Source organism: Carettochelys insculpta, chromosome 9, assembly GCF_033958435.1.
Source record: "Carettochelys insculpta isolate YL-2023 chromosome 9, ASM3395843v1, whole genome shotgun sequence".
NCBI classification, from domain to species: domain Eukaryota; kingdom Metazoa; phylum Chordata; order Testudines; family Carettochelyidae; genus Carettochelys; species Carettochelys insculpta.
This window is the reverse complement of record NC_134145.1, coordinates 43,307,846-43,333,986: the sequence shown is the minus strand read 5'-3', so window position 1 is coordinate 43,333,986 and position 26,141 is coordinate 43,307,846. Positions and strand designations below refer to the sequence as shown.

Below are 26,141 nucleotides of genomic sequence, written 5' to 3'. Positions count from 1 at the left end.
AATGTGTTCAAGCTCTCTTACAGGCTCCTTTCATCATGTATCTTTAAGAACCCACTTTGGACTAGTCGCTAACGTGCAAAGATGTAGTTGGTTTTCTTACTTTTATATATTAATTATACTCAAGATTACTTAATTCCTAGAATTGCAATAAAAAAAAAGGTCTCTGCTAATCTGTCACTTTTTCAAACTCTAAGAAAGCTTCAGGGTTAGCCTTTGTTTTTAAATCTATTTCCTCGACTTCGGGGAGAGGAGTGAGAAAGAAGGGAAGAGGTATGTGCATGTGTGCGCCCAAGACAGAAATTAGTAACGGTGGACACATAAGCTGCACCCTTTTTATTTAGTACAACAAGCATTCTCCCTGTACTAGCATGGCTTCACTAGATGTGTTATCTGTGTCATGGAAGCCCTGAACTCTGAAGTTTCTGCTGCTAATACTCATGATCTGGAAGGCAAGGATCAACACTGTACCTGCTCTCTGTATATATAGGGATGCAAAGGGTGAGCCAGGCATGTCCATGCCTTCTTCTCACTTTGTGCCTAGTACCAGCTGGACACATATCTGGCCCTTTATTTAAAAAAAAAACAAAAAAAACCAGTCCCCCAGAGCAAAACAAACACACAAACAAACAAAAAAACCAGAAACCCCGCAACCAACCCTGTAGTACCTTGCTCCATAAAACAGTATAGGGCCTTTGCATGTAATTTTTGAAGTGGATTATCATCACTGGAACCATATTTACTTGTTATGTATAAAATGTTTTTTTCATATAGAAAATCTATCTGCACAATTTAAATCTACACTGTGAGTTGACATGACACAGAACAGGGGTCAGCAACCCCCAGTATGGCAGGCAAGGCAAGAGCTCATCCCCTTTCCTCTTCCCTCATGCAGCCAGGAGCTTGCTCAAAGACATGCTGCCTGTGAATTAATAAAAGACCAGCTAATGCTACGAACCACCACCTATTTGGCAAAGCTCTGCATCTTTATTTATTAATGAAACTATTTTAAGTATGAGAGAGAAAGCTGTGCTAGTCTATACACTATCAAAACAAAAAGCAGTCAAGTAGCACTTTAAAAACTAGTAAAATAGTTTATTAGGTGAGCTTTCATGGGACAGACCCACTTCTTCAGACCACAGCCAGACGAGAACAGACTCAATATTTTCTCTGTGCCTTAAATATTGAGTCTGTTCTGGTCTGGCTATGGTTTGAAGTGGGTCTGTCCCACGAAATCTCACCTAATGAACTATTTTGCTAGTCTTTAAAGTGCTACTTGACTGCTTTTTGTTTTGATATTTTAAGTATGACTATTAGTGACTTTAGAAACTATCACTGGCACTCAGACTGCACATAGGTCAAATGGTCAAATTTTGGTACTCTGCATGGGAAAGGTTTCTGACATAGAATATGGATTTGCATGCTAGCCGGTTAAATTTCTGGTTCAAGCAAGTCCGTACTATACACTGGGAAAGCTCCCTAAACAGAAATGAGCTCAATTTTGCAAATAAGCCATAAACTCTCTCTCTTTATATAATTTTTATTTTTGTAGTATCATGGCTCAAAGAAAGCTGTTAGAGGTAATTAGATCAACACCACCTTTGGCATGCTCAGGCAAAGATTCCCCCCCAGAGTCTTCATAATGTAGTGCAATGAGTTTAGTTTTGATTTTCACATAATTTTATAGAAGAAAATAATATACAAAATCTTCCTGACAAAAGTTCATAGGGAAAAAATGGGCCAATTACAATAGCAGCTAGATCATGCTGCCCACTGGAATATCACACAGCAGATTTTAGTCAGTGTGTGCTTAGCTTGATACACTGAATACATGGACAGCTGACATCCATTCTACAACCATGACAACATTTCTTTCCTGATTTTAATAGAAAATTTGACTAAGCTATTTGTTTCCTTTGCATTAAGTAAATAAATTTATTACATATCCTTTGCTACGTTTTAACTTTCTGAATCTATCAGTTTGCTTGTTTTTAACTAGCTATTCTGCAAAATATGTACAAGAGCTTTGAGTCAACAAAATGTAGTTTAATAACGAATTACACATATACCCACTATGACTAAGTCTATTCTGACCAAGGACATGAAACAGGGAACAAAGCACGACTTCACAGCAGTATTCACAGTAGTCTTGTAAATATGTAACTAGTAGATAAGGAAACCATAGAGTAGTGATTACGTAATGGAAGGCAGACATGTGGCACGTGAACATTTCATTATTTGTCAGGAGTTTGGTTCCCAGAAATTAATGAACAGGACTGTACAACGGGGTGTGTGTTCAAAGAGTGAAAATGCAGCCCTCCCCAGTGTCATGGAGTACGTGATGTAAAATAAAATGTGCATGCAGCAGTCTTTTCTGGGAATGTGCACGTAATTTGATTAATGATTATGTACTTTGGACTTGTGGCAACCCCTATGCTATAGTCTGATCAACTCAGTGTAGTTTTACTGTATGCCTGTAAAGAAACCTAAATGACTGGATTACAGCTGAGCTCAGTTCCTGGGAGGTTAAGGTATTGAAGGGCATGTCAACACTAGGTTAAAAGAAAACTGAGGTTGCAAAAACTGAGCATTCAAAGGGTCGGGGAAATGCCAGAATTAGGGCTGCTTGTTTATCCTAATGCTGCCTTTTGGGCATGTGCATTGTGATACGGTCTTAATTACACGATCACATCCTTATTTTCCCCCAGAGGACTCCTGCCTTGGTAAGTGCACAGGTTGGACAGTGCTGACTTAGGGCTTGTCTCTACTTAAAATGCTATAGCAGCAGCTGCACTGGGTAGACACTGCCTACATTGAAGGGAAGTGTTCTGACATCACAGCAACTAATCCAGCTGCCCAAGAGGCAGTAATACTCTTCATATTAGACGTTATGTCTGCATACCTACTTCTCTTAGGGGCATGGACTTTTCACATCCTTGAGAGACACAACTATGACACTGTCAGTTTCCCGGGTAGAACAGCTATTCTCCTTCCTCCTTGTCTTTTATCGCTTGAAAACAGCTATTATGTTGCCTCTTGTTGTTCAGCATTTGGCCCCATGCTTGCTCTGCTGCACTATTCCAAACCTGCTCTGAATGAAAAACATAAGAAATAATACAATGGGTGAGACCAGTGGGCCATCTACGGACCTGTACAAGAGAGGGGGACAAATATTTTGGAATGTTGTTTTTCACTTACAATATTACAGCAAGATCCCAGAAGGTAATCTCTGTATTACGGTATATATTTTTCATATGTTATAAAAATTCATTTTAGCAATCACTGTTTCCACTCAAATTTTCAATTAACCTCTCTTATGCAAACTCCTTGCACAACTCTTTTGAACCCCTTTGTATTTAAAAAAAAGACCTTTAGTACACATTTACGAAAAAAAAAAAAAAGCACTCTTCCCTTCTCACCATGAAATTCCTGTATATGTGCTTGATCTAGCTCAATATCCTGTCTTCTGATAGTAGTCAATGCCAGGTACTTCAAAGAGAATGAAGACACTTGCTTAGTGCCTCATCAAGTGATCCATCTACTTCCATCTTCCGACAGTCTGAGGCTCAGACCCATCCCATGCATGGGCGACCCTGACCATCTTCGCAAATAGCCACCGATGCCGCTGTCTGCTGTGATGTTACCTAATTCTCTTTGTGAATCCAAAGGAGTCCTCTCACACTTTCAAGACTGACAGATTTATTTGGGCACAAGTTTTAATGGACAAAACCCACTTTGTCAGATGCCTCTTATGAAGTGATTTTTAAGCCATGAAAGCTTACGCCCAAATAATCTTTAAAGCGCCCCAGGACTCTTTGTTGTTTTTGCAGATACAGACTAACATAACTGTCCCTTAGACTTTTCGGACACAGTTATAGTCTTGGTCTTCACAGCATCCCCAAGCAATGAGTGGCACAGGTGGACTATGCACGTGCTTACTTTTGTTTTAGACCTTCTCACTATTAAGTGACCATTGGTTCTTCTGTTATGTAAAATGGTAAATACTTTCCTATTTACTTTATTCAAACCATTCATGATTATGTAGGCCTCTGTCCTTTCCTCCTTTCACACTGAACAATTCCAGTCTTCCAATCTCTACTCCAGGGGTCAGCAACTTTTCCGAGGCAGAGGGCAGAAATTTGACCTTTTGACTTCTTTGTATGCTCTGAGTGCTGTTCACACATTTTAAATCACTAATAGTCCTACTTACAACATCTTCATTAATAAATAAATAAAGACGCTGAGCGTTACCATTTAGGTGGTGGTTGGTAGCATTAGCATGGCTTTGAGCGAGCTCCCTGCTGCATGGGAGACAAAGGATGGGGCTGAGCTCCCACCTTGCATACTGATGAAATATTGGCCCACGTGCCACTCTTGGCACTGGTGTTGGGGGTTGCTGACCCCTGCTCTACTCAAATCTTCACAAATATTATTGAGTTTCTTTTCATGACACCCCTGTGAGATAACATAGAACCAAGTCACAGAAAAATTAAGGTCAAAAGTATCCACTGAATTTTGCTGCTCATTTGGAGATACTTAGACCTTTGTTTTTGGAGTTGTTGGCATTATGTAACTCTTTCCAAGTTCAAAGCACAGCTCTCCACTGATGTTACCTGCAACTGTGAGTTCTCAGCACTTCTGCATAGGAAGCCCAGTGTTTCAGGACAAACACCAGGAAATAAGGTTCACACAATTACTGACCACCTTTCAAAAGTCTGATATAAATGACGACTATTATCATATAAGAACTCTGTGGCAGAGGAAGGAAGATAATCCATTTTCCCAGGGCAGCAGTCAACTGCTTTAATCATGAGATGATTCTCTCTCTTATTGTAGCCCCCTGGCTCATTCACTATACTCTTTCCAACTTCTGCAACAAACGAGGCAAGGGTCATAACAGTTTTCTTTCCCTCCCTCTTGTATCATTTCCAGAGCAAGCCCATCTGTGCACTGAGCAAGGCAGGCATGCTGTGGAAAAACAGTATGTGATCATGTATTTGAAGTCTGTATGATAATGTGTATACAGGAGGGGGCCAATTTAAGGTTTTGAATACTTGACTTTGAAGCCTCAATTGTCCTTTAATATAGTTTATTGGATCTAATTTTCTATGTTTTCAACAAGGCAAATTGAAAAAGCCCCAGAAATTCCATCATGTGGTACAATACTGACACCTGCATAGATGTACTGCATTGAACTCTTACCTTTAGATTTACACCACAGAACTCTGTCAGGTGAGCTAAAGCAGTACCTGAAAGCAGTAGTAAATTGGCATAATCTATGTGGCCCAGCACTAGTGGAAGTGGGATGAAGAAGTTACAGTCTTATATACTCCATAACTTGGTAATTACACACTGTGAATAGGTCAGTCATCCAACTCTAGAGGCTGCTTATGGCAAACCTTCAGTAGCTGATACATTCTAATGAGGTAATTGTAGTCTTCCTTCCTGCAGTTTCTGATAGTTTTTCAAGTTCTTTGCTTTGAACTGGTGTCTGCTTGTTTCAAGGACCAGGTCTCCCCTCTTCCCAACTCCCAAGGTTGCTGTATTTTAGGAGTAGGTGAAGCAATCTTAAAATATGCCATCTTGTATTTGGTTGTAGAGTATTTTAGACTACACTGGTAAGACACTACTCCAGTAATTCTTCTGATCTTTCATGAGTTTCTAGATCTTACTAACCAGGAGCAAATAGGTGAGTGACTGGGACAAAAATGCTGACGGTCAAAAAAGGAGAAAGAATCAAATAAAAGGATGTTCAACAAGAGTTTGTAGAATTAAATTCTTGAAGTAGTGGGTATAGAGATTAGACTATTAATGATCTAATACAAAGAATCTAGCAGCAGTGCCACCCTAGCCCAATATGTAATGGTGTACTGTTTGCCTGCGTTATCCAGAAAAGAAGTTTACTGTATAGCTAAATATTTATCACCACCTGTTACAAAAAGTTAATTTTAAATACCATTTCATAGAATCATAGAATTATTAAGACTGGAAGGGACCTCGAGTGGTCATCCAGTCCAGTCCCCAGCACGTATGTCAGGACTAAGCATTATTTAGACCATCCCTGACAGGTGTCTACCCCTCTCTGAAAATTCTCCAATAATGAATATTCCACAACCTCCCTAGACAATCTATTCAATTTCTTAACTACTCTAATGGCTTGTCTACACTAGCCCCTCCTTCAAAGGGGCATGTAAACAAGCCCAAGTGGTGAACAGCAGTGAGGTGCGGTGATGCATATGCAGCACCTCATTCGTATAATTCTTACCACAAAAACTTCGAAGTAGTTAACTTCGAAGCACCAGCAAGCCATGCAGCCGTGGGCACTTTGAAGTACCCATGCGACTTTGAAGTGCCCTTACTCCTAAAACATTTTGAGAGTAAGGGAACTTCAAAGTTGCCTGGGTACTTCAAAGCGCCCACAGCTGCACAGATTGCTGGCACTTCACTAACTTCAAAGTTCAAGTGGTGAGAATTATGCTAATGAGGTGCTGCAAATGCAGTGCAGCAAGTCATTGCTATTCACTGCTTGAGCTTGTTTACATGCCCCCTTCGAAGGAGGAGCTACTGTCGACAAGCCCTATGAGTTAGGAAGTTTTTCCCAATGTCTAATTTAAAACTCCCTTGATACAATTTAAGCCCATTGCTTCTTGTCCTGTCTTTGGAAAGTAAGGAGAACTTTTTTTCTCCCTTCTCCTTGTAGTAATCTTCTATCTACTTGAAAACAGTTATGTTTTCTCTCAGTCTTCTCTTTTCCAGATTAAACAAACTCAGGCTTTTTTTTTTGGTTTCTCCAATCTTGCCTTACAGGTCCCTGTTTTCTAGACCTTTTAGCATTTTTGTTGCTGTTCTCTGGACTTTCTCCAATTTGTCCACATCTTTCCTGAAATGACAGTCTCAGAACTGGACACAATACTCCAGCTGAGGCCTAATTAGCACAGAGTACAATGGAAGAATTACTTCTCGTGCCTTCTTATGACACTCCTGCCAGTACAGCCCATTTTTTTTTTTTTTTGGTATAAATTTAAATGAAGTCACAATCTTTATATCCAATAATGCCTCCAAAAGGCAGAAATTCAGTTATGGAAGTATGTTAACACATAAATATCACCATTTGTCTAATAGTCAGAATTTGTAAGTTTGGAAAGTTGCACTTGTGGTTTAGCTCACACAAATTAATTGATAGCAGGCAAGGCACACAGATCTGCGTATTTCAGTACAAGCTCCTTCAGGCATTAGCAGAGGAAAGGGGAGAGGGCACTAAAAGCATAATGAAATAAATGGACTACTCAGTCAATTTACTGCCCTCATTTGGGAGCTCCCATAATGGTTCAGGCAGTAAGGCAGTTTTAATGCTTGTTAAAGTTTTGCTCTTTTGTCATCTCTAAGTAGCTGGACATGCTGAGATACAGAAGCACACGCAGCAAAGGTGCAGGAAGGGCAGCTCTCAGTTACTTACGTTGACAGCCTAAGCTGTGCCAGATATATCCCAGCAGACACTTATCGCATTTAGTCCCTGATGTTCCCTCCTTACACTCACAGAATCCTGTGTCATTACAGCGATCATGGACAGAGCCAAAAGGGTTACAATTACAGTCTGCAGAAACAAGACAACACACACGCCAGCCATAATTCAAAAAATAGCAATAAAGAAAGAATTCTAGCATTCAAATGTAAAGAAAGACTGTGTATTAATGACACTCAGAGGAAAGAGCATGACCAAAGGTCCACTTTTCATTTGTTTGGTCTTTTTAAGAGCAGACATCTGTCTGAGTACGTTAAGGGAAAATAAACAGAAAGGATAAAAAAAAAGAGTGTTGGTTATAATGGAGATTCCATTTTAGTATGGAAGCTTTGGCTAGTTTAATGAGCATAAGGAAAGATTTGTATGGTAAAAATAAATCAATATGCCATTGGGATGAAACCTGTTTTGCATTATTAAAATACTTGTAGCTGTATCACTCAGCCCTTTTAGTTCTGCTGAGTATTTGTATAGTGCTATACAAATACACTTTACTTATTTTCAAGATAGTCTTCCCTTTCTTTTTAGGAGTAGTATGTCAATTTATGTAGGTACTTGCCATTGTGGTGATAAGAATTTACAATACACTCTTCACATATTCCAAAACAACCTTGAGGTAGAGAGCAAAATACAAGCAGACTTGGTCAGTACTAACTTCAAGCTGTCATTTTTCATTCTATCACTCTTCTTCCAGCCACGTGGGAGTGAGGGTGGGGATGGGGATGGAAGACCCAGTGATGCACTCCAGAACCCGTGTGTAGATTTTTCTCAAATGTGCCTGAACATGACCAAAGACTGCAGCAAATGGTGGTTTGGGTTGATCCCTTTGTCTCTAACAACTTTTATTCTAGGGAAATGATCTTCCCCTTCTGAACCACAAACCCCTTTCTTCAACACTATCACAAATTCAGAGGTCAGTTCTGGGTCGCAGGGCAGGTGGAACCCTTCAAAGAAGGAAGAGAGTTGACAGCAGTTCTGAGTTTTTCTGTACTGCTATGGATCACCTCCCTTTTCCTCTGAGCCTAAGGGACAGATTCTGACCTACAATAACCTAAATCTACAGTAACTCCACTATTGCAACTGACATCCCAGCCTACCTCTAACAATAATTTTATCCACACACCCAATCTCGGGTACGATCAAAGGTAAGAGATACAAATTTATTATTGAATCTGGGAATCTTGCTGGGTCCATTATTTTTTCTTTAATCAAGCTACTGTGCTGACTGACTACTGCTATTGTTAAATAGTATTACATTACACTGCAGCAATATTACAGATAACAAAAGGGGAAAACACTAAAATATTTTAAAATACAGTGGAAATTATTTACTGAGAAAAAATACTTCCAGTAACAAATTTATCACCTGTTGTCTCACTGCTTATTCACTCTAAATTACAGAGGGCATTTCAAACATAGCTATTCTTCTCCAGCATGCCATCTCTGGCAAACACTGTTCCACAATAATAATCCAGTCAATTAGCTAACAACGTTAATTAATGAAATTGAATACTGACATAGCCAAAAAAACATTGTGGAACACTGAGCACAGTTATGCCTCAGTGGGTGCCATATAAAAAACCTGGCACTTCTGATGCTGATCAGTCATTCAAAATCTTTATGTAAATAGGCATTAAGTTGGGGTACTAAATGCAGACAGGCAAATGTATTTAAAGCAGTGTAAGTCAAAAGCAAACAGCACTGTATCAGAAAAGGCCCTGATTCTTCTCTTACTAAACTGAAAGTGGCTCAAGTGAGCACAGTGGAATTACCGTGATGTAAAATTAGTGTAAGTGAGAAGAGAGTCAAGAGCAGAATAGACTATTGTCCCACAAAATGAAAGCCAGATCCAAGGTTAACAAAAAACTCTCACAGTCTTGAATCACATCAATAGATAAAGAGTATCAGACATATATTTTACAAATAACAGGGATAAAATATGCCAGATCAAAAAAGCTGTTATGACAAACACTTTTATAAAAGCACTGACAAGCTGCTTTAGAGGAGCAGTAAGGTAACTTAAAGGAGTTTTAACAACAAAAAACATGGAAAATAATTAAAATGCAACAAAACAAATTATTACCCCAATCTTGCAAACACTTAAGGTATGTGCTTAAGTGCATGCATTTGCATAATCTCCTGAAAGTTGTAAGATCACTCCCATGTGCATTTAAAAAAAAAAAGGCAGAAATGTAGCATTTTAAAGACCAACAAAATGATTCATTTGGCCTTAGTCTTTAAAGTGCTACATTTTTGCTGCTTTGTTTTGTTGGAGGACAGACTAACACGGCTACTTTTCTGTTACTATTCCCCATGTGCAAAGTTAGCATATGCTTAATGTCAGCAGGATTGGCATCTGTTTGAAAAGGTTAAAACATAGTTTCAATATCTGTTCATGAGACAAAAGAAATGGATATATCTGATATCTCGTCTGCAACCATGTTGTATTCATGTGGTCATGTCTGTTTTGTAGTAGTATGTAGGGCACCTGCATGTTTTATGTAGTTCACAGCTTCTTGCTTACAATATTCAATCACATGACACCATATGTGTAACCTTCATGCAGTTGTGATGTCACACCACAGAGTAATTACATGGTGACTGAAAGACCTACTACTTGTATTTGAAACTTATGTAGAAAAGCCAAGTGCTTCATCAGTAATTACAAAACAACTTATCAAAATATATACGCAGTACAAAGTAGCCGCTGCAAAATAAAGTATTATCAGTATTTTGGGACCTTATACAAACTATATTTAAATGTAATTCTTCAAATACTGTTACTGTTCCTTCAGTGCAACAGCTTGTTAAACCAGATGTAAGTCCAGTTTTTAACATATTATTTGAGTTCTGAGCTAAAAACACTCTCATTATTTTAATTATTTGTTTCTCTGTCATTTCTAAAAGCAGTACACTGTGTGTGTCCTTCATTTGGTCTTACGTTGACTACTGCACATCATGTACTGTCATTTTTTATCCATACACTTACGATGTATATTCTTCACTTGGTTTGAATGGTATCAATAAATAATAAATATTTCCCTTGATAAAATTAGCTTAGCCAAACAATTTTAATATTCTTGAACATTTTGACTGGAAATGGGGAAAATAATTGCACTGGAAAAATAAGATATTCATTCATAAATATCAATGCACATCTCTTTTTTAGCTTGCCCACTTATCTACTAAATGTCCAATTAAAACCCACAATAGCGAGTGACTGTCAGGCACTGGATAATCAAATGAGCATTTCCAATAGAGTTAAATACATTGCAGGCTTGAGTCTTGGAAGTGTCGAGTGTCTTTAATTCTCACTGAAATCAAGGGGAGTTGAGACTGCAGTGGCTTGGCAGAGGTTCTCAAGCCCCAAGTCATGAAAGTGCTCAAGGATATGCTTATGGCCAATACTTTTCAGGAAAATATTTCAGTATGTGTCTATGGGCTTGTCTTCACGTACAGTGCTAGAGTGGGGCAGCTGCACCTATGCACCTGTATTGCTTAAGTGGGAAAGCACCTCACGTTAGCACAGTCAAAACACCTCCCTAAGGCCGTGTCTACACTAGCCCTCTCCTTTTAGAGAGGTCATGTTAATGAGGGATTTTGGAAGATGCCAATTAGGCACTGCCATGAATATGCAGCTCCTCATTAGCATAATGACAGTCATGCATGATTCAAAAGTGTCACTTTTGGAACACGTCGCCTATGTAGATGCGGACCATTCAAAAGGACCCCCTGATTTTGAAAGTCTCTTCTTTCTGTTTGGTTTTGGGAAGAAGGGGCTTTTGAAGTCTGGAGGTCCTTTCAGGCAGTTTCGAAAGCGAAACTTTTGAATTGTGCATTGCTGCCATTATGCTAATGAGGTGCTGCATATTCATGGAAGTGCCTCATTAGCATCTTCCAAAATCCCTCATTAACATGCCACCTACAAAATGAGGAGGCTAGTGTAGACACGGCCTAAGAGAGGGCAGCTATGTTGATGGGAGAAGCTCTTCCACTGACATAGTGCTGTCTGCCTGGGGAGGTAAGGTCTGTATTCCACACTTCTCAGCAACATGGTTAGGCTACTACAGTTCTGTAATATAGACCTGACCTTAGTCCCACTGGCTGTGTCTACACTTGCATTCCTCTTCTGAAAGAGGTATGCAAATGAGGTCATTTGAAAATGCAAATGATGTACAAATTTGCATATGACACATCGTTTGCATATTCTTATTTCAAAATAGCTTCTTTCGAAAGAAAAAGACCAGTGTGGACACTGCTCTTTCGAAAGTATCCTTCTTCCATTTTTTTTTTGAATGTCCATAAAAGCCCTTTAAAATTGCGCTTCCACTAGGGTGTGAATATGAGGAAATGCTCTCTTTATTTTTATTGTCTGGAAACTCTTCCTGATTGTAGTTTTTTAAAATTTATTTCCATTGAATGTGAGGAATGCTGAGTCTGCTCAGTTGTTCAGTTTCTGAAAAATTCTAAATGTATTGCTTGGAAATTATTTTTAAAAGTAATTATTTTAGTGCCTGCTGTTAACCATCTCCTTCCTTCCCACACAGTGATAACTATTGATTTCCACCCCCACCGCAGCATTTCAATGTATATTATGGGACAATCTAGGGAATCTGTCCATGAAAGAAAAGTTATTAGTTATCTGTCCAAACTTCTTAGCTTCTTTAGCCAGTTTAACGTATACAACCCTGTTGTCATAAAGACAACGTACCTTGTCCACGGCAAACAATACTGGAAGGGATAGTTCTGTTTAACAGTATTATATAGGACATAAATTTATTTTATTTATCAGGATAATGTGAAAGCATGACTGTCTAGTTGTCACACTGAAATTCACAGTAGCTCATCTTAATTAATTTCAAAGGGAATAATGCCTTTTATTTCACATCACATCAACCAGTGTTAAAAAGGACACATGAAATACAATGTGTGCATGTCTATTTTTTTAATATATAAAAAAATAAAGATTGGAACAAACAATAATCTAAATAGGTTTTGTCCAAATCTTTCAGATGAGATAAAATGAAAAAAAAAATCAGTCTATTTTCGAATTGCACAAAACTATTACCTTTTAAATCCTCTATTGACTCTTTGGTTGCCTTGTGATTAACAACAGAAAACATCCGCTTTGTATATAGGGTATGTGGGTATAGTTGAAATCCATGACTGACTATAATCAAGATCATATTTATAAGCAATATTGTAAAACACAGCCTAGCTCTGTTTTAAGGGCATTTGTTAATTAGAGGCCTGGAATTAACCTGAAGTTTCAACATACCATATATTAATTTTTGATTTACATAGCCAACATCTTTCTCACTGCACAGTATTTGAGATAATGTAAGGGTACTGCATATTGTTCTAGTGTAAGAAATGTCATATTCTCTTCTGTAAGTCATTCTGACTAATGGTATTCTGTTCTAACATTCTCCTGGAGCATCACCGGCCCCAAGGAGTTTGCTTCAAAATTGGTATCATGATATAGCTCCTGGAATATTTTTGGAAGTTTGGCATCTCTGATGTTTTTTGTTGGATATAACTGACCTGAAAAATCATGCTCTCAGCTGCAAGGCAATATATTAAAAGTGAAGGGAGTAAACTCTGACTTTATATCCCTGTATCTGAGCAGAAAATTGAGTGCAGCATGTTTATTTTTGAAATCTGGCCCAACTGTAAGATCAGAGCCTATAACTTAAGGCTCAGTCCTTATGTTTTACAACTCCAATGTGATTACTTCTGTGTGGAAGCATGATCAGTTTATCCCAGAGCTCCTATGAAGAGCTTCCAAAATATCTTTAGGAAAGATTTTTTTTGTTTATATTGTTTTATAGACATTCAAAATACAGCCGCAAGGCCACAATTAAAACTGGGGAAAATGCATTAAACATCTACTCAGGAAATGCTCTTTTCCATTGAAAAAGTTCATTATGGTTCAGCTGGCAAGTACTCAGCAGTGGTGCATATTGCTAGCCAACTCACTTGTAACTCCCAATAGCTGAAAAGGCAAAGAACAAAAGCTGGAATTATAATGAAACTGACCTATGCATACATTTTCATCGTCCAGCTCTGCAGAAGCATTTCTGAAGTAGCCCAGCCTGCATAACTCACAGTGCTGCCCTCTAGTGTTGTGTTTACAGCTCACACAAATGACTGTATTTAGCAGCTCGATGTAACTGCACCGGTTGGAGTGGCCGAAGCATTCACAGTCTTGCAAGGAAGAACAGAAATGTATACAAAATGTATACAGTAGCAGAGTAATAGCACATTACATGCTTGTTTAAAATGAACTATGCATAGAAAATGAATGTAAGCACATACATGTTAGTCAATGTAACACATGGACAACAATGGATGTTTGACTGGCATGAACATGACATCTGTTTCAGGCAGCTTAAAATAGTTAGACATTCATGACTCTGAAGATTGCTTCTCGTCAGTTGATCTGATGGAAAGGAAGCATTTGCAGTTGTAAACCTTTAAAGGATTTTGTAGGGTCAGTTTACAAACACATATAGTTTGCACATTTGAGATGGAAATAAAGCACGTGCAAAACTTTCTTACACTCAAAAACTTACATATTGTTAACTACATAGATCAAACTTGTCAGACTTGGGTGCCCAAAGTCAGGCATTTAAATTTGCAGTTAAGCACCAAAATAAACCAGCCTGATTCTTAGAGATTTTGAATAAGCACAACTCTTGTGTAATTAAATACAAGTTATGGTTGTTGAATACCTCTGAAAATCAGACTATTTTCACTGAGCTGCCTAATGCAGCCAAATTTGAAAATTCTAGTCAGCATTTCTAAAACAAGAACAGAAAGGAACAGAGAATAGTGTCATTTAAATGCCAGTTAAACTAACATCTTCAAGCAATACCCAGCCTATCTTTATATCAATATGAACACTGTCAGCATAGGCAAATTTGTACTGTTTGGGTAGAACAGGAAGAATATCACAGCCATCTAAACGGTAGTGCTCACTGCAGCAACTACAATTGTATCAAAAATGTAACAGGCATTGGAATTCTGTTTTTTTAGTTATAAAAACAATTTTTGCCTGGGCACAAAAAAGTCATCTTAACTAAGTGTGACTGTCCACTGTCCATAGAAAGCTAAGATGTTTCATCCTGGGCTTTTTAATGACCTGATAGCAACACAAAGCAAGATTCTGAAGCAGTCCTGTATTGCTCTCTCTCTTTGGTCTGATACAGCTTTGTGGTCTGTTATTGTGGCATCTGGGATGAGGACACCAAACACACTGAGCCTACAGTCCTGCCAGCTGGCAAAACACTCAAGTCATATAGTAGGTGGGTCTGGAAGAAATAATTTACCCTGCTTTGCCAACTTCCAACCAGCAGTTGCATATCTGATCATTAGGCGATGAAAGATGATGAACATTATAAAGACTAGGGAGGGAATCTGACTGCCTGACTGCTAACATCTAGCAGTGAGCAGAGAGGAAGCTACAGAATTTGTTATGACTGCATAACTCATCCTCATGACCCTATGAGGTAACTTTTCAATACAGTAACATACAAACACTTACAACGCTTAGGAAAAACAAAGCTGTGTAAAAAAATCATTAACTCGCAACAGAACTTGGTCCAACATATGGTTTGGACTAAAGCAGCACATCCTGTCATCACAGGTGACTCAGTTCTCTCACACAGGCATATCATAGCAGATTACTCCACACACTTGTACTTGTTTCAAAAGTACTGAATAAAAAAAATGAAACTGTCTCTTGCACTTAAACCACACTAACATCCACACCGATACTTCTACTACGTGAGAGAAATAGCGTTATGAGTTAAAGCTTTTGCTGTCAACTGACCTACCATCTCCTGGGGAGGTGGAGTTCCCCTAACACTGGGACAAGCTTTCCTGCTGGTGTAAGGTAGCACTTCACTAAGTGCTACAGGGCTTTATTACAGACACACTCTGATAATTTACCACATTCAGATTAAGTGAGGATTTGGGAATTCTGGTAAAGCATTATGTGATATTGATCATCCTCAGAGACGATCTAGTGTTCTATTTAGGATTAGCTGTGGTGGAATGTGAAAGTAACAACCACTCCTTTACCATTAAATAAGATAACTGCTAATAAAATAACGAGAATGCTGCTTTGTCCTGTCGTCGCTGGGTGTGATTTTCATTTACACTACTACTGTTTCACATTGTTTGGCTCCCAGAAACAACGGTGTTCATGTAAATAAGAAACAGGTAACATTAGCAGTAGAACACAGTACCTAGAATAGCATGATAGATCATATCACTGGGAAGATAAATAGGGTTGGCAGAATTCAACTTTTGATTTTTGATATTTTTAGTGGACAACATCAACGTTTATTTTAAAGCATTTTTCATTTTTAATCAATTTAAATGATTACAGCTGGAAACTATGGGGATGGGCATCAGACAATGGGAGGGTCAGAAAATATGTATTTAACAACTGAGATTAAAAAAGTTAATACTTGATGGCTGGGTCTACATGGCACAGCTTTCCTGACAGATCCATGCTAATGAGCAGCCTCGAAATTGCAAATGGCCGCTCATTAGCAGGGTCCTGTGGCTCATTAGCATAGCCGCGCGAGAGCTTGGTCTCAGCAGAGAGGGGGTGCTGGCAGTAAAGAGGCCATGTGGACGTGCCCCTGACAGCAAAAAGCTCCTCTGTTGCCAGACCCTTATGCCTGAATGAGCTGCTGAACCATGCTAATGAGTGGCCATTTGCAATTTCGAGGCTGCTCATTAGTATGGATCTGCTGGGAAAGACGCACTGTCTAGACTCAGCCGATATGTATTAAAACATAAATTGTCAAAATCATATCAAAATATTAACAGTAAATTTTACATCAAACTCCACTGAGTTCTCATTAATCGTTTTTTTTTGTCTGCGTTTGTACAGAAGTTTTCTGACAGTTGCTAATAAAAATCTAATCCATCGAAGCCTAAAGATAATGCATACTACCACTGTGGTGGCTTTCTCAGCTATGTGGATAAGGAACAGGTCATCCTCACCTTCACACTGAAAGACCAGATGATGACATTATCGTCCTCTAATCAGTATAGGCAGAAATACAACCTTAGTTATTTTAGACACGTCTGTCTGGCAAAGCCGTCATAGTCAATGCCATTCAATCACTGACACAGAGTGAGGAAAAGTGGTAAAAGCTAGGGTGCTGAAATACTAACAAAAATGAGCCATGCTTACAAGGTGGGCATATGCTGCTTTCAATGTTGAGCACCAGGAGTTGAAAATGGTTTAAATGGTTTAGAAGATAAAACCTCAGAGGAAAGGGTAAGATAGGTGGGGATATCTAATGTGAAGAAAAGGAGCACAGAGATAGTCAAGACCAGATTTGATAGCCATCTCCCTTGATAAATCAGGAACTGTCAAATCTCGTATCAAGATGCAAAAGGATGAATGAGATGACCCTTTTGAGATGACCCTTTAGAGGTGCTGTTCTATAAAAAACTGTCTCATCCTTATAGTAAACTCAAGATACAACTGCACTTCAAAGGTAATGCACAAAATAATTAGGGATGTAAATGCTAGGTTTAACCGGTTAACCATTCAATAGGTGTGTGAGAGGGACTAGGGAGGCCACTCCAGGGGAGACTGCTGTGGAAGGGGCTGTTTTCCACCTGGGCTGGCTGGTGTCCCTGCCTGTAGTGCCACCATGGGTGGGGAGTGCTCTATGGCAACAGAGCAGCTCCTGTCCACAGTGACCCAAGTCCAGGAGGGCCATAGGTAGGGGTTCTTCAGCTCAGTCAGAGCAGCCCCAGTTACGGATACCTTGGATGTGCTGTGGGCAGGAACTCTTCAGTGGCCAGCCCCTCACCACAAGGCAGCCACAAACAGGCGCTGTTCCAGCCATGCTGGAGCACCCGTGCTCCGCATCTGCTTAGGATGCGACTTACCAGTTAACTGGTTAATAGTTAACATCCCTAAAAATTATATCAGCTGTCAAGCCTTTTCTTCTTCTCCGTTTCTAGGTTTACTACCTCTCACTCTTTTGTAAGGAAATAAGCTAAGGATTCACATGTGTGAAATGATACACTCCTGTGCAATGGAGGCTACCTCCAGCTCAGGGTTGAACCATTACCAGTGAAACGGTCACATGAACAGCTGTAGAGGTATCTGTAAGAGAATCACAGTTTTTGAAGGAAGGCATTCCTTAGGTAATGTGTGAGACATCCACTGGTTCCATATTCTAATTATAAGAATGTAAGACTCTTCCAAGACGACAGAATTTTTTAAGAGTCTCATTTTTTCAGTTCCTAAGAAATCTCTTTTTCCCACTGCTATACATACATATACATACTAGCAAAAGACAAACACACTAGATTTGCACATTAACTTTACAAATAATATACTTCAGTTTCATAACAGTGTGGGTCATTATCACTGGTTTCATTGACTGGGTCACACTTAATTTAGATTTTGTTAATAACCCTGTTTTAGTACTGCATGTTTCTTGAATGTTGAGGTGTTAACAATGAATTATAAAAAACACCTTTTACACATATACTAGACAGAAAAAATGATGAAGACAAACAATGAAAACAGACTTCAGACTGAATGACAGGAATTTAGCTGCAACATGTCTAAGTTATCAAGACAATACTACTACCCTTTCAAAATGCCAATATAATTCAACTATATTTACAGTTTATTCATATGATATCACTTGACATGTAACCTAGTGCAAGATTATAAACAGAGCTGGTACTTTTTAATCACACAATTGAGATGTATGATATACTTCCAGTGCAATCGAGACTTTTGAATATCATACCATGTATTACACCAGATGTTTCATTCTAGATAATGTGAACAAGAGAGGGTTTATGTATTGCCTATGCTCAGTTAATCAGTTTACATTTCCTCATTTACAGTTTATATGAATTAGTGAAAAAGATAAGACCCAGCTAACGTTAGTTTTCTAAATAACCTGAACTACCATATTCTTAATCACATTTAATTATTAAAAAAAATGCTCCACTTTCATGTACAAGATGAGATTGTCTATAAAGCATATTAATTCTGTTCTTTGCTACAGCTTATGTTGTTTGTGATATTTAATGTTTATACTGCTGTCAATAAAAATGCTTCACCAATAGACTGGTACATACACTTCACAGATATTCCAGATTCATACAGTGCAATGTTCTTACAACACATAACACTCTGAAATCACTGTATGAATCCAAAATTCCTACCTCTCTTGTGGTTTGCAACTTGAACAGAAGAAACTGTTGACAAAGTTAATTTGGGAGCAACTGGATAGGTTTAAAAACATGAACAGTAAATTAGAAAGATATCATATAAGAACAAATACAAAAAGCTTAAAATGAATTATTTTATTCACTACATTTTAATTAGCTTTAAAAATTCAACATAATTGTGTATTTTTAATTATTGTTCACTGTTCTGCAAGGAAAGGTTGATATTGAGGAGAAAATGGGTGAATTAATGATTAAGGCATTGGGGATGATAATGTGAAAGGTTTTAAAACCAGAAGGAGAGATGGTTTTAATAGTCATATCTGCATTCTTATTTGCCTTTGACTTTGATGTTATACCATGACCTAGGGAGATTTTTCCCAGGCCCATAATTCATGATTATACAACAGGCCTCATGGTCTGTATTGTTTTATCACATTTATGTACCAATGTTCTGTTCTAACTGTGCTAAAAAGCAAAGCATAATAAATAATGTGAACATATAGGCAGCATTCTGTAATCAGGATGTGCATATATTATACTTCAAATACTTGACTTAAGGATCTCAGTTCTGGTAAATATAAAACTCTTTTTAATATGCTGCAAATTAGTAATCAAACCATACAATATTTGAAGTTTTTCTGCTTTGTTTTTTATCCTAACATGTAAAAGCTAAATAGAATATCTTATTTTTTGGGGTTGGAACTATGCACAATCTTCTATTGTGATGTTAAGTCTTAAATCCTTTGCATTAGAAATACTGAGTGGCATTTTGTTGACAATATTTTCATTGATAAGGCATACGAAAAACAAACTAAATTTGCTGCTAATCCTTCTAGAAATCAGAAGAGCAGAGATCTTTTTTTTCTTTAAGGAACATACTCAGAAACTTGGAAAATATAACATGGACCAGCCGATTAAGATTATTCTATGTGTTAGTAATTTATAGAAGTTATCTACGACTGTCTTCTTTTTATCATCATGATCAAAGGCTAATACTGCAGTCCTTCCACCATAACTCTCCAACAAATTGTTAATGTATTTTGTTTGGCTTAACAGCTGTTTCCTGGATCTTCCTTTTGTTCATTTCCTCCTCCTCCATCTGTATTCATTAGTTTTAAAAGAACATCCTGTGCATAACCATGGCAAGCTGTACACCACAGCTGCACAATTTTGGGAAATGAGTGCATCAAAGGTTGGGGGAGAACAAGGGAATTTCCTGTTAAATAATGAATAGGTTTACATCTAATTGTTTAAATTCATAGCATAAAAAACAGTATGAACACATTCAATTGAAAAAAATGTTACTTTATATTTTATTACTCTTAAAAATCACTCTATGCAGTTTTGCAGTAATGATCATGCCAGTCTGTCACTAGTAACTTTTTTGTGTGTCACTGACATTCAGATGCAGAAGAATTGCATTAGGGACTGCAAAGAGATTGCTGTCAGTGCTAGAGGAAACGAAACTTATGGAGCACAAAGAAGAATACTTAGAAACCTCTCTTCTGTGACTTGACTAGCTAAAAAATAAAATAAAAAAAAAAGGAGGAAAATTCAAATTCTGAAAATAACATATTTAGGATTGTTGAAAGAAACTCCAAGAGACAATGGTCCAACTGTCTTGGACTATGAAGCTGAGCTCAAAGCACAAATGGGAATAACATTCAGTTCATTTAAGAAAACAAAATGAAAGAGACATTAAGAAATGGATTTGATGTAGACAATGAAAATCTCTGGCAATAAGAAGTCTTGAAATTTTCTCATAATGCAAACTGTGATCTCTATACAACTCTAGGCCTCTCAAGGGACTCGCTTTAAATTTATTCTATGGAACTGCTTACTTGGTGCCTCCTTTTCCATACTTTTTGTAATAGTGTTTCTAGTCCAGAATCTACATATCAGAAAAAGACTTTTTCAAGTAAAATGTTAATTATGGTAATTCTCAATAGATTGGTTTGCCAATACCATTATTTAGTAACAAGAGAAAAATGAGGTTGAATATTATTATTTTTTGCCAACATGGGGGATTTTATTAAAGCAATTTAAGTAACTTTCGACCAGTAGGAACTTTATAGAATCCTACCTTGATTTGGTTTAGAAACCTCAAGGGAAGAAATATTCGGCCATATCCTATCAAACTTTGGTGGATCTGCATGCATCAGGAAAAATCAGCATTTGTTATTTACATACGTGATATTGTTCTAAACAGACAAGTGTATGGACAAAGACAAAAACCACAAACATCTGGTACCAGACTTGTCTATGATGCACCAGAACAATATGTGACTCCCACATTGAACAAGCAATTGATGATTCCCAAAACGCTGGACATTAAATACTGTGCATAGCAATTTATCATTCACAACTTTAGATATTAACTTCAGATATATCTACTTCTATTACCACTCACAAATGACATCTTTTCTGTTCATTTTAAACCAGTATCCAGAGATAAAATTACAACAGCATATAAGTACAATAATTTCTTACCATAACATCTCATGTTAAGGACTTTAAATCTATAAATGCTTACATAAAGAGAAGCTGCTACTAATGACAAGTTATATTTACTAGAGGAGTGGGTTATCTTCTCATTTTTGCGTATTGCATCTCTTTTCCATTGTCCCATTAATAGCTTAGATAGCTGGATTTCTTTTAAATAAACAATTAAATTCAACTTTTTCTTAAACATTTGATATAGGGAAATATTTCTGAATTAGTGGGGTAGGTTCCCAGACATCAGATTTTCCAATAAAGAATGAATCTCCCCTCCCTTTGTCAGATGCACCAGCTCACATATATAGAAAGGGCATGGTGCAGAAAGGGCATGGCAGCAGCCAATGAGAAAGGGAGCCCATATGAGTGAAATGAATCAAAACCCTGTCTTTGTAGAGGTAGAAAGTTCACAATAGCACTTGATGAAAGAGTGGCTAGAATTGTATGTGCCTATGAGATAGCTTCCCTTTGTCTAGAGTACTGACATTTATGGCTCTGATAAAGGACCACTAAATGCAGTCGGGTAAATTAGTTTTGTGTTTGAATAACTAAGGATTGATCTAAACATGTTAAGGGACTATGAAAATACTCTTCTTATGATTTTAAAAAAAAGTGAAGGCTGAATAAATGAACTGAATCTCCCAGCTGTCTCACTTGTTGCCCTGACCGTATCTTATCCTTTTATTCTCCTAATCTTTGGGTAATAATCCATCAACCATTTTTTCAGTCACCTTAAAGATACATTCATTCTAGGAACTGCTAATAGCAGAATGGCTCTCTTCTTGGCACACGCCCTCCAAAAATATAGACTAGTAAAATGGTCGTCAGCTGATATGGCCTAGGTGTTACCAGCAATAACATTATACTATGACAAAGCTCAAAGGGAATCTGTACAACACTTTCAAAAGATGAACATGGGAGCTTAAATGTATAACTCCACTAGACAATAAAAATCACAGACTGAATAGACACACTGGATTTCTGGGTTGTTACAACACGCTGCCCCACTAACAACTCACCTCCCAGCTGCCTTCTCCCTTCTCCCTTCCCCCTTTCTAAAGGGCTACTTTACTTTGAACTATATGTGAACTACTTAAACTAACCAATCTGTCTCACTCTGTTAATAGCTGTGGCACTCTGAGTACCTTTCATGGACCTGAAGAAGAGCTTTGTGTAAGCTCAAAAGTCTCTCCCCTCAACAGAGGTTAGGCCAATGAAAGATTCTCACCAAACCTTGTCTCGCTAAACCTCTGTAGTACATTTAACACCAAGTCTTCTGAGTCTCTACCACTCACTAAATATATATCTTAGTAGAGTAATCAGAGGAATTTCTACTTTGAGACTGATTTTTTCAGTTTCTTAACTAAATGAGCCTACTAATCACATGACCAGATATCAACCAATTTATAGTTCTCTCAGCAAGCTTGCTGATAGCTGTACAGGATGTTAGCATTCAAATGCTGAAGATTATGAAAGCTTATTCCAGAAAACCTGTTTAAGCTACGAATCCTATATAGGTGATAAACCAGCATAGCAAATACAATTTGAATGATCTTTCAAATTAATTTACAGTAAGGAGTTTGCTAAGGGAACACACAGGAAAGTACTAAACATATACCTATCTAATAAGAGGTTGTATTAATTTTGAACATTCTTGTGCTAGAGGTTACTCAGAGAACAAGATAACCCTAATGTGTACATAGGCTGTCTGCATCCCTGAGATATTTAGTAATGCAGCTAACGCACTGGCCAGATTAGTTTCCCTACTTTGGGATTTTTACTTCTCTTGTTTCCTCTGACTACCCCATGATAAGCAGAGGGTTTATTTGTTACTTCTCTCTCCATTGCTGGAGCTTGCTACCACCAAGATTCTCAGTTTCTCAAGATGAGCTCTTGTTCTTATATCTGAAACCCAATGCTTTATTTTCTGAATACCACTTTTACTGCTGTCTCAAAACTTCCATGTGACACTCACATCACAAAGTATAAAAACTCTCCTCATTATGAACTGGTACTGACCTTTAACATCCATCTGTGAGTTAAAGATTTGACATGACTGGGTTTGAGTGTGACTGGACCTTACTCCATGGTGTGAATCTTACATTATTTTATATCAGTTAAAAAACATAGAATCGTAGGGCTGGAAGGAAACTCAGGAGGTTGTCTAGTCCCCTGCTTCAAGCAGGATCAACTGCAACTAAATCATCCCAGCCAGGACCTTGGCAAGCCAGGACTTAAAAGCCTCTATCAATGGAGATTCCACCACCACTCCAGGCAACACATTCCAGTACTTCACCACCTTCCTAGGGAAGTAGTTTTTCCTAAAATGCAACCTACTCCTCTCCTTCTGTAACTTCAGACCATTGCTCCATGTTCTGCCATATGTCACCACTGAGAACAATTTCTCTCCATCCACTTTCGAGCTTCCCTTCAGGAAGTTGAAGGCTGCTATTAAAACACCCCTCAGTCTTCTCTTCTGTAAACTAAATAAGCCCAAATCCTTCAGACTCTCCTCACAGGCCATGTGCTCCAGCCCCTTATTATTTTTGTTGCCCTCCACTGAACCTGCTCCAGCACATCCACGTTCTTTTTATACAAGGGAGGGGGGCCAAACTGGACACAATATTCCAGATGTGGCCTCACCAGTGCTGAAAAGAGCGGAACTGGCACTTCTCTAGATCTGCTCACAATGCTCCTCCTAATGCACCCTCGTATGCCTTCTTGGCTACACTGGCATACTGTTTCCTCATATCCAGCCTTTCATCCACCATAACCCCTAGGTCCCTTTCCGCTGCTGCTTAGGCAGTCGGTCTCCAGCCTATAACAGTGCTCGGGATTCCTCTGTCCCAAGTACAGGACTCTACACTTCTTGTTGAACTGCATCAGATTTCTTGTGGCCCAGTCATCCAATTTATTCAGGTCACTCTGGATCCTATCTCTGCCCTCCAACGTATCTACTTCTCCCCCTATCTTAGTGCCACCTGCAAACTTGCTGAGGGTGCAATCCAGTACCTCATCCAGGTCATTAATAAAGATATTGAATGACATCAGCACCAGAATTGAGCCTTGTGGAACTGTGCTTGAAACCAACCGCCATTCAGATATCGAGCCACTGACCACTACTCGCTGGGCCCAACTGTCAAGCCAGCTTTCTCTCCGTCTTATAGTCGATGGATGAAATCCATACTTCAACTTATGGGCAAGAATGTTGTGGAAGACTATCAAAAGCTTTGCTGAAGTCAAGGTATATCACATCCACTGACTTCCCCACATCCACAGTTCCTGTTACCCCATCATAGAAGTTAATCTGATTGGTTAGGCATCACTTGCCCTTGGTGAATCCATGTTGACTACTCAATCACTTTCCATTCTTCCAAGTGCTTCAAAATGGACTCCTTGAGGATCCCCTCCATTATTTTCCCAGGGATTGAGGTAAAGTTGACCAGATTATAGTTTCCTGGATTGTCCTCCTTTCCTTTTTTAAAGATGGGCACTACATTTGCCTTTTTCCAGTCATCTGGGATCTCTCCCAAACTTCAAGAGTCTTCAAAGATAAAGGCCAAAGGCTCAGCAATGCCAATTCTCTCAGTACCCTTGAGTGCATTAAATCCAGACCCACGGATTTGTGTACATTTAGTTTTTCTAAGTCACTCTTAACTCGTTCCTTCCCCACCGAGGGCTGCCCTCCATCTTCCCATACTGCATTGTCTAGCACCATAGTGTAGGAGCTGTCTTTGTCCATGAAGACTGAAGCAAGAAAAGCATTGAGTACTTAAATTTTCTTACATCATCAGTCACTAGGTTACATCTTTCATCCAGTAAGGGTCCCACACCTTCCCTGATAACTCTCTTAATAACATACCTGTAGAAACCTTTCTTGTTACCCTTCACATTCCTTGCCAGCTGCAGTTTCAATTGTGCTTTCACTTTCCTGACTACTGGCCAGCATTCTGCAGCCATGTATTTATACTCCTCCTTAATCAGCTGTCCACATTTCCATTTCTTATACGCATACTTCTTGAGTTTAAGCTGACCAAGGATTTCTCTGTTAAGCCAAGCTGGCTGCCTACCATATTTGGATTTCTTACTATGCAGCAGGATGGTTTGTGCCTGTGCCTTGAGTAAGACTTCTTTAAAATACTGTCAGTTCTCTTGAACTCTTTTTCCCTTCTTTGTTTCCCAAGGGATCCTGCCCATCAGCTGTCTCAGGAAGTCAAAGTCTGCTCTTTTGAAATTATGGGTCTGTATGTTACTGCTCACCTTTCTCCCTTTGGTCAGGATCCTGAAACTTACCATCTCATGGTTGCGGCAGCCCAGGTTGCCACCCACTTCTATTTCTCAATAGTTCTTGCCTGTTTCTGAGCAGCAGGTCAAGTTGTGCAAAGCCCCTGTTTGGTCCCTTCAGCACTTGTACCAAGAAGTTATCTCCAACATTCTCCAAAAACTTCCTGGATTGTCTGCGTGTTGCTGTTTTGGTCTCCCAAGAAATGTCCAGATGATTAAAGTCTCCCATGAGAACCAGGGACTGTGATTTGGAAGCTTCTCTTAGTTGTCTGAAGAGGTCCTCATCTACCTCATCTCCCTGAGCTGGCTGTCTACAGCAGACACCAACTACAACATCACCTCTGTTGTTTCCGTCTCTAAGCTTAACCCAAAGACAATCAATTGTTTTTTCTCCTTTCTTATACTGGAGATCTGAGCTATCATACTGCTCCCTCACATAGAGCGCAACTCATCTGCCTTTTCTCCCCGTCTGTCCTTCCTAAACAGTTTATACCCTTCCATGATGGTGCTCCAGTTATGTGAATCGTCCTACCAAGTCTCCATTATTCCAACTATCTCATACTTCTTTGACAGTGCCAGGGCCTCTAATTTTTCCTGTTTGTTCTCCAGGCTT

The 26,141-nt window shown here is 38.6% G+C and overlaps 1 protein-coding gene across 8 annotated transcripts in view; it reads right to left on the bottom strand.

Moving 5' to 3' along the window:
• NTNG1 (netrin G1) overlaps positions 1-26,141 on the bottom strand; it is a 253,571-nt gene that overhangs the window by 38,133 nt on the left and 189,297 nt on the right. Inside the window, exons 6-9 of one of the 8 annotated variants that reach the window (XM_075003111.1) lie at positions 20,832-20,897; positions 18,743-18,802; positions 13,556-13,723; positions 7,454-7,591 (exon numbers count right to left, since the gene is read on the bottom strand). The exons of 1 other annotated variant lie outside the window; for it this stretch is intronic. In XM_075003111.1, the coding sequence (XP_074859212.1) occupies positions 7,454-7,591; positions 13,556-13,723; positions 18,743-18,802; positions 20,832-20,897 (432 nt within the window). Of the gene's footprint in view, positions 1-2,903; positions 3,089-7,453; positions 7,592-13,555; positions 13,724-18,742; positions 18,803-20,831; positions 20,898-26,141 lie in introns of all 8 variants that reach the window. 6 more of the 8 variants (XR_012646598.1, XM_075003112.1, XM_075003116.1 and 3 more) reach the window with 6 other exon arrangements.